At 37.6% G+C, this 9958-nt stretch overlaps 1 protein-coding gene across 1 annotated transcript in view; it reads left to right on the forward strand.

Moving 5' to 3' along the window:
• ywhaq (tyrosine 3-monooxygenase/tryptophan 5-monooxygenase activation protein, theta) overlaps positions 1 to 8534 on the forward strand; it is a 10729-nt gene extending 2195 nt beyond the window's left edge. Inside the window, exons 3-6 of the mRNA XM_015379238.1 lie at positions 4948 to 5071; positions 5307 to 5470; positions 5562 to 5657; positions 8399 to 8534. Of these exons, the coding sequence (XP_015234724.1) occupies positions 4948 to 5071; positions 5307 to 5470; positions 5562 to 5657; positions 8399 to 8476 (462 nt within the window). The 3' untranslated portion in view covers positions 8477 to 8534. The remainder of the gene's footprint in view (positions 1 to 4947; positions 5072 to 5306; positions 5471 to 5561; positions 5658 to 8398) is intronic.
• The last annotated feature ends 1424 nt before the right edge of the window (positions 8535 to 9958 follow it).

Raw genomic sequence — 9958 nt, forward strand, 5'->3', positions numbered from 1 at the left:
CCTAACAGGCATTCAATTCAGTGGCCTACATAAGCAAGGAGAAGAATTATCCAGCAGACATCTATGACATAAGTGAATATATATATATGGATCATTATTTTTAGGAGTTTTAATTAGTCACTTGGCAACAGTAGCGGAAATACATTTTTAAGAGTTTGACTTTTTAGAAATATATTTCTGTAATACTTTTTGCTTTTTTAAATTTATTAACATGCAGCTTTTAATTAAGATTCATGCAGATTTATAATGGAACAAATCAGTAACGTCCCATGTTTACATAAAAGCTGATGAACCAACAACTTTACATATTAGAATAAAACCTAAGGGAGGATCTTTTATGTAGAGTCCATTAATATTCCCACGCAACTCTTTATATATGAGTATAATGCAGCATCAGAGATGGATACATTAACCAACATCCAGCTCACTGTGCTTCATTCACAGATGGTACATATGGTGCACAAGAGTAAAATATACTTAATCAAAGGCTTTCTCTACAAGGGAATCCAGCAGCATATACTGAACTTAAAAGGATACCAAGCTTGTGTAAACATAACAGAAAATAGTCTGTAAATGTCATCCTTATCGATCAGATCCACACTTATGTGATTTTATGAATATAAAAAAATAGAGGAATAGTGGATCAATAAAGGCCAGGTGTATTGTGCATTCCTTGATCTTAAAATAAAATGTATTCATTTGATTCTAATTAAAAAAAAATCTTCAAAACGCCAGTATTACATTGACCAAATGTAAAAATGAACCAAGAGATTTTTTTTAATTAAAAGCTGAGAACTCTCACTATTTTCACTTTAAAATAAAATCAACCAACAGCAGGAATTAGAAGACCTCTTTTAGAGACCATTGGCTCTTTTAAAGCTCCATTCCTGTGGTAAACCGGAACCATTATTTATTGGAAAATATTGATCAGCTTATCTCTACAAAAACAATACTAGATTGACACAATGCAGCTGAGGTGGATTATAGCATTATAGATCCTGGTTTAATTATTTTAAAACTTCTATTATTTATCCATGCACTTATCAATGCAAAAATACCTCCTAAATAAGTGTAAATGTAATAAAAATAAGCCTCATTTGTAAGCCCTTTTTATGTAAAATGTGTGAAGAAAGTTTCTTGTTTTTCATGCATTAGTACATGTTTTAGCATCCGTTTCCTGTCAGTTTTCCCCTGTTGTATAAATAAGGTGGACAGGATAAGGAAGTACTACAGATTCCTTCCTCCGGTCCTGCCTGTTGGGAATCTGGATTTAGAACAATGGACTCCAAACCTTTTTAGGGCGTGAACCAACAGTGGGTCATGGTACCGACTCAGCAAGGTGTGTCTGGATAGACTGGGTGTAAACTGAGCACACACACAGGAAGTGTGAGACACTCGGCCCCATCTGGCAGACAGAAGCCTCTTGTGGTTGCCCTAGTGCATGAATTCACATGCAGAAATGACTCAGGAGTGTCATACAACTCTTCAATGCAACACCCTTCTGAAAGTAGCACAAAGGCTTTCATTTTAAGGCTTAGCTTTATTAGATCACGAGATGATGTGTTCTCACTTCTGGCTTGGTTTAATTAGGTGCCCTACATTATTCCTGCTCTTGTTCGGTGGTGGATTTCCAGAAAGATCTGTTTGGAAACGAATGTGCACAAAAAATATCATTTTCCAGGACATTTGTTCTTTTGGGAAACCAAGAAAAGCAGCTTGGAGCAGCTAAAGTTCACCGATACTCTGCTTCCCTCTCTCAGGCTGCCTCTGACTCAGCTCCACATCTCAGCTAGCGTGTGTCCTGGGGGTTGAGGAGAAGAGGGTGGGTCTGTTCTCAAGTATTAGCATGCTCTCAGAAGCCTGAGGAGTTAGCTTTTCACTCTCACTTAGAGAAAGGCTGCAGCAGACGGCTGCTCCTTCACCACATCTGTGCTGATTTCCTGCCTCCTGCAAACAGATGGAGAAGGGATGCTTCTGTTCCCAGCGTGGTGCTTGAATCGCCCATTGATGGCTGAACCGATTCAGACTGATGGAGTCTGTCCATCAGCTTTAAAGGGCTCTAGCACTTAAAGAACAACAAGTTTATTTCTTTTTTTCTTCTTTCACACTTGCTTCTAGGATTGGGCGATTTATTTATTTAATAGATTTTCTTGTTTATGAGGATTTAATGGATTTAATTCTAAATGAATATATTGATTTATTTTTCACCAATTATTGCCTGGGCATCCATAGCTCAGGGTGACATTGTCATTTTTTTCTCCTTATAACCAGTAAACTAGTTCTCTGTGTGATACCACCTGCTGCTAATATATATCGTGTTACTTTTTGAAATGAAGGCCACCCCCCAGCTCAACTGGCTTTGATTGAAATCAAAGCCAGTTGAGTACTTCTTAATTAGAGGTGTGGCTGACACACATTCAGAGGAAACTGTCTATAATCCAAACACATTCCGGCATCTTAATAAAGAGACTTAAACATGTAGGAACGGTTTGGTCAAAGATGAAGCTGAATAAACCATAACTGGACTAAAACTGTGAGGAAACAACAGAGAGGGACCAGTTTTCCCAGGATGAGGGAATTTTGACTTAAACATGGAGAGAAGATGTAAACCTAGGCAGGGATTTAAACTGGGTACCTCAATGTTGGACAACGCAGCCCAACTTTAATAACATGATACATCTAAACAGACTAGTTTGCATGAGATGCATGTCCAGCGCTACTGTAAAATTTAAATATACTGTTTTATTGTTGAGTTAGTCTTCTGGGTTTTAATAAGATGGCACAACATACAGTTCATTAAAGGAATCTGATTTAAACTGAAAGCTTCATACTTTTTATATCTAAAATCTCCTTGTTGATAAAGTGGCAAATCTGGGTCTATGTTTTTATGTCCCTGCAGGAAGTTTAACATCAAAAGGTTCAGTTTCTCATTAAATCCAGGCCTCAGACTGCTCCCTATTGTAGGTGGGCAGGTGCTCACTATTTGGTTAGAAACTTCAACATGATGATGAACCTTATTAGTTTAGAAAATGGTACAGATGGAATGTTTCTCTTCCTCCAAACTGTGACAAAAGGATCCAATTTGCTGTCTGGGTTGTTTGTTTACGGTATATTTTGCAGCTTATTAGTGTTGGTAGGGAGCTGCAGATCAATCCAACACAACCAATTTCTCTCATTATGCAAATAATTTACCTCCAGCCTTAGATGCTTTCTCACAGACAGCTGAACCAGTTTAATATTCCTGCATGGTCACTGATGTTTAAAATAAAGACCAATGACAATCTTCTTGAAATGGAAATGGAGAGCTACACACATTCAAGACCTAGTTTTTTTTTTGCGCCTCCTTTAAGGCCCTCTCTGTTTGACCTACATAGACCTGCAGACCCATTTTAACAAAAATTAGACTACTTTGCTTGTTTCTTTATGAAATAATGTGAGTTCAGATTATTGTTAAAGTAAACATAATAACAAAAAATTGAATGTTTTTTTGCAATGAAGTTTGTGGCACAATTTCAACTCTGCTCTTTTGGCTTGAATTCTAAAAGAACAAAAACAAAAGCGGTTAACATTTTTTTTTTCTTTTTTTTTCTCGTTTCTAAAGAACACAAATTCAGTGTCATCTCATAAAGGCAGAGATTTTTATGAAAAAATCTTTATGGATATCATGAAACTATACTGAAGGATTGCAAAGAGACTCCTGGCTCTGAAGGCACACAAGATATGCAGACAAAATGCAAAATAAAATGGTTGTAGAAATGAAATAAACAGAAGAAAAATACTTGGTTAGAAATATACGTAGTTTGAATGTAAAATACTTGATCTTCCATGTCATGATTGATTGATTTTTACCTCAATTTCACTGTTTATGTGACCTCTGCTGGTTATTATATCATTTCAGGGTTTGGTTTGATATTTCTACAATTTGTCTAAATCTGGGATCTGCAGCCTGCAGCTCTGGAACCACATTTGCCTCTTTGCCCCTCTACACTGACTCTTGATAATGGCTAAAATAATACCAATATTATAAACTTTAGTTTTTTTAAAAAAATATTTGAATTAATGTTTCACCACAGGATAGGATAAAAAGAACCGGAAATGTTTGTGGAGCTTTTAGAGCTATTAGTATTTTTATTTGCAAGTAAATTATGCATTTTTATTAAGGGTGTAAATGATAATCGTTTTGTATACATGCATCGATGCAACAGCCAATGAACTGATGCATCGACACGTCGGCAAGAGTATCGATTCATGTTTTTGTTTTTTTTATCCATTTGCTCCTAAATGTAATTCTGACTCCCGTGCTGCGGTGGCGCTAAACCTATTTTGCCCTCCTACCTCGAATGAGGTTTTAATAGGCCTAGGTGGAGTACAACTTTGCTGATCTGAGGGAGTCCAGTTTTTATTCCTGTACGATAACGATATTACAGCTTTCATTAATTTATTTCAAATTTTAAACATTTTCTAGCCTTTAAGGTAAAAAAACAAACAAAAAAACACCCAAAACAATTACCAATTAATTAAATTGAGTCATATCGTGGTGTATTCTTGAGTATCGAAAATAATCGAATCGTTGGGTCAGGACAAAATTGAGTCGCCATGATGGGTTTTATTTACACCCCTTCATTTTATTTATTTATATATATATTTTTTAGATTAAATAAAACCCTATAGAAATAAATCCATGCCTCATATTAATGAATCATTTTATGTTTTTCTGTATTTAAAAAAAAAAAGACAAAAAACAAAAATGGAAAAAAAATACAGCACTTATTTTGTGTAAAATAATAAGTGCAGTCTGATTAAAAGGTAATTTAATATTTGCTGCTCTGAACCACTTTTAATTCGCTACACTCAGGGGGTGAAATGGCTCCTTGGCGTTCAAACGTTGCAGACCCCTGCTCTAACTATTACATCTGTTTCTGCCATTTTTTTTTTTTTTTTAAACAGGTACTGCTGGATAATCATTTAATCAGTAACTCCACAAACCCAGAGAGCAAAGTATTCTATCTAAAGATGAAGGGAGACTACTACAGATACCTTGCAGAAGTTGCCTCTGGAGACACCAAGACAAGTAAGATCACATTATATCCTCATTAGCTTTTAATTGAGGGCGTTTAATTTTTAGGTCTTACTATAGTGACTCTTATATAGGACAGGATTTTAATGTCTTAACTATAGAATGCACATAGTCTGATTATGTCTCCACCAGCGGTGGACGCATTTACTAGGACTAGATGGCAATTTATTAAAGGCTGTTATCTCAGATGGAAAGGGGCCAGACATGTTATTTTTTGTTTGTTTTTCAGAAACCATTGAAAGCTCACAGCAAGCATATCAGGCTGCGTTTGACATCAGCAAGACCGAGATGGAGCCCACACATCCCATCCGCCTGGGGCTGGCACTTAACTTCTCAGTCTTCTTTTATGAGATCCTCAACTCCCCAGAGAAGGCCTGCGAACTGGCCAAAAAGGTCAAAGAAGCTTAAAAAACGGAGCGCAGCTTTTTCTAACTGGATGTAAACTTGGGCGCACTGCATTAACACGCGTCTGCTTTGTTTACAGGCGTTTGATGATGCTATAGCAGAGCTGGACCAGTTACACGAAGAGTCCTACAAGGATAGCACCCTCATCATGCAGCTCCTCAGAGATAACCTCACAGTAAGCTCTCTGCTCTCACACAGCATCAAAATCAACACTATTGGCTAGAAATAAACCCTCCTTTCCCACCAACGTTTAATTAGTCCTTATATAGAAGCTTATTTTTAAATTAGAACATCATCAAAGTTATTTTAATATTTCAGCTCAAGAACTAAAACTAATATTTTATATAGATGTATTAATAAGTTCAATAATTGCCAATTATTACTGCATGAGTGCAGAGCTGCATGCAGAGGATCAGGAAACATAGGAATCTTCAGAATCTTTACGAGCTTCCCTCCGGAGTCTAATCTTTGTCCTAAACCCTCCTGGGTTCAGGTCAGTGGTGATTCTATGGTCATTAAAAACAGGGATTCATACTTTTGGGAGCAGCTACTAAGTACTACGGTAAAAGAAATCAGCTCAACAGAGAGAAAAAAGATGGTCATAACTGGAACTTTAATAATGTAATATTATTATAATATTGACCCGATACGATTTTCATTTGAATCATCCCCTATTATTTACTTATTTTATACTGTAGAATGTTAGAAAAAGGCTTGATCAAATAATATTAATAAAACAGGCAACAAAATCAACAGCAAAAGTTATAAAAATAACCTTTTTTCCATTTTTTATTGTCATTACACTGTCAGAAGTATAGAGCACAGAAATGCATTTAACCCATCCCCTTGGGGAGCAGTGGGCTGCCATTTTGTGGCGCCCGGGGAGAAGTGTGGGGTTAAAGTCTTTGCTCAGAGAGCCAGAGTGGCAGTCTGTGGGAGTGGGGCTAGAACTCAGAACCTCAAGATTCCAAGCTCTATGCCCTAACCACTAGGCCGCCACTCCCCGACATGACACCATGTAAAATGAACCAATGAGTTGCAGAAACGTCTAACAGAAGCTAGAAGATAGAGTGTTTTTATCAGAATATTAGAAATATTCTTTTTTTTGGCTAATATGGGACCGATATCCGATATTAATATATGATCGGGACATCCCTAGTTACAACAGCTCTTGGTAGCACACAAAATGGGGAAAAGGGAAAAAAGAATGTAAAAACTTAAATATATAGTTATATATATTCTAATATATAAAGAGTTAAAACATATCAATGTGGTACCAACTTATTAGACCTTATTTAGCAGTAGTGGTCATTTGCAATAGTATTAAGCAGTCTGACAACAGCAAAAGAATGTCCAGGTCGTTACCTATATACTAGGAGTGGAACGGTTCACAAAATCCACGGTTCGGTTCAGTTCACGGTTTCATGGTCACGGTTTTTGGTTCGGTTCGGTATATGTTGATTGTTAGCCTGACATGTTGGTCGTGTTGCTGTTATCATAAACAAAACGTGTTGCACAATATTTGCACATTGTAGCACTTTTATCCACAACTTTCTTTTCGCCGTCATCGTAGGTCACTCTAAATGCAAAGCGCTCCCATACAGCAGACCTATAAAGTGCTGCTGGCGCGTCTTCCAACTCCTGTTCTTTCCCACTCGCTATACCCACACAATTGTCCACAACAACTGATTTTATTCTTCTACACCCGGCTACTGCTTCACTTCTTCTTCTTGTTTACTACTGGTGGTTGGCTTTGGTCGCAGTACCGCCACCTTCTGCTCTGGAGTGTACACGCTTCGCCTATGAGAAGAAGGAGCAGCGCATGAACCGAACGCAAAACACGCCAACCGAACCGAGACAGTTGAACGGAACGGTTCGGGCGGTTTTCATAAACCGTTCCATCCCTACTATATACAGATGTTATTACACGTATACTGTTAATATGAATTGTTTCCTGTTTGCCGGCTGCACAAGCTTTTGACTTGATATCACCCCAGATGACATCATGTCTCCCAAATCATCACTGACTGTTAAAGTTTAACAGTGGATCTTAAAGGGCAGATTATACTTCTGCAACCGCACACATCAAATGTCGCTTGGGTCTGGTCGTGAACCAGTTTTACTCGTATGCTTCTGCACCATCGGTCTGGAATTTCTTGGGACACAGCAGTTTCCCGCCACAGCGCAAGGGGGAGCCTAGTAGAGAACTCAAGAGAACTTTTTTGAGATGCGCGACAACGGTTGCAGAACCTCTGCACGGGGGGCCTGGTCGCGCACAGAGACAGATTTGAAGGTTACAGAGGCTATGTGTCAGAAGCATAAATTGGCCTTAAGTGACTTGGATCCTGTGCTCCTCGACTTCTTTCAGATTCTGGGATGATTATTGCGAAAATCAGTGCTAAACTAAAGCCTGAGTTACACTTCAGCCTCAACACACGTATAGTTTAGATATCTGTAGGTTGTGGCTATGACTTCACATCCCGTCCGCTCTTAAAGAATCTCATCTTTCTACCAAGCATCCTTTTTCCACTAAAGCTTATATCTGGATGATTGGAGCTCTGTGTGAACAACCAGCTTATTATACATGTTAAATTTTTTCCCATAATTATGAAAATTAACAGCTTTTGAGATGTGACTGCGTAGATTCCTTTTTCTATTGAGTGTGAACAATTTTGTTCTAGTTTCACTTCAGTCTTTTTCTTTCCTCCTGCATAAATTCACTATTTTGAGCAGCCAGTTTCCGCTGATTAGAAGAAAAGCTGGCAGCACCTGAAACCCGGAAATTACACAAATATATATTTTAATAGAGCAGACCAAAATGTTTTTTTCTTAAAAATGATAAACCCCAAATGTGAAGTTTATATAAATATAATGTAGCTGTTTTATTCTTAATCCAAGATTTGCTTTTCTCCACAGTTATGGACATCTGATAATGCTCCGGAGCCGGATGAGGGCAATGCTGGAGAGGCAGAGGCCGGGGAGACGGAGAACTAGAGTGTGCATGCCCTAACTGTTGGGGAAACAACAAAAATGATTTGAAAATTGAAAAAAACAAAACAACTTTTCTCATTTTATGCTCCATTACACTCCACTGCTACATTCCATTGCTGGAAATGACCTAAAGTAACCAAGATAAAGTCCCTCAGCAGATCAGATTTGGAGATTTCCTTCCATCCCTGTAGTTTTTCTCTCTGCCTTCCCATCTCGTTCAGCTGTAGAAAGGCAAAAGGTAATCTAAATTGATTTGAGACCCAAGGTAGAAAAGATGAAAACCTGATCACACGTCATCTCATTGCATCATTTTGCAGGTTTTCTACCAGGTTATGTGGTACTGTTACATTTTGCTTGGGTTTGATTTGAACAAATTTGTATTCTTCAGGGAAAAAGTGGGTGCACTTTCACTTGCTGGCTAAAAACGTTTCAACAAAGCCAAGCACTGCCCAGTGGCTGAATATTCAGTTCTGATCCCAGTGACTCGTTCACTGAAGTCCGTCTGCTTGAGGTGAACTTGCTGTTCTCTTCTGACCAACTACCAATTTGTTGTCAGTGGAGAGAAGCAGTTCCAGATCCTGCACTCCTCTTCAAATTTTACACTGGAATGGGAACAAAAGTTTTTAGCCACTCGACAGAAGTGAAATATGTTAATCTGTTTGGTGATATACTTTCTCTCTGTTGAGATTTGGACCACTTTTGTTTTGTAAATTCAGTTGGTAGTCCCTAAACGCCTTGTGGAACTGTTGAATCCTGTTGCATCCACTATGTTAACATGAATAAAACATTTTATAAGCCAAGCCAATGTTCTTTCTTCTTTTACACCTGCATATTAAGGATTTAACTCTAATCTTTAGACCCAGCATTTTTTAAACATTTTAAACATTATTCAAAACGGCAAAGCAACATTTTCATGATACAATTATTTTTTTTTTAACTACTAAATTAAAAACTGCAGATTTTAAACCATTTTCAAGGACATCTAACCTGTGCCTGTGATCAAAATAAAACTTTAGTGCCTTCCAGTCAGGTTTTTGACCACAGCCTAGAGACTGCATAGGTAAAGTTTTAACATGGAATCTTAACCTTCTGTTAGTTTTAATTTGATCTTATAGATATTTGATCCTAATCAACTGAATGATGCGACTGGAAAGGTGGTGGCATTATAAGCTGATGTGATGTTGGTTGAGATCCTATTTTAAGTTTCTATGATTTGGCAAATTAAAAATCAAACCAAATAAAGATTACATTAGGGGTTCGAGTCTCCTTTCGTTAAACATCCATGTTCTACCTATAGCTTTGATTATAATGTGCTGCTTTCGTACCATTCACCTATTAAAAACCTGCTTTTATTTTTCTGTTGCCATGGCTAAATTCCCCTGTAGTCAGTGACTGTATTGCTGTAACAATATTACATGGATGGACCAACATCTCTTCAGCTTAAAGTACAAAAATAACACGTTGAAATAAGGATTTCGCCAGCAA

This window comes from Cyprinodon variegatus, unplaced genomic scaffold (assembly GCF_000732505.1).
Source record: "Cyprinodon variegatus isolate N-32 unplaced genomic scaffold, C_variegatus-1.0 Scaffold187, whole genome shotgun sequence".
Lineage (NCBI taxonomy): Eukaryota > Metazoa > Chordata > Actinopteri > Cyprinodontiformes > Cyprinodontidae > Cyprinodon > Cyprinodon variegatus.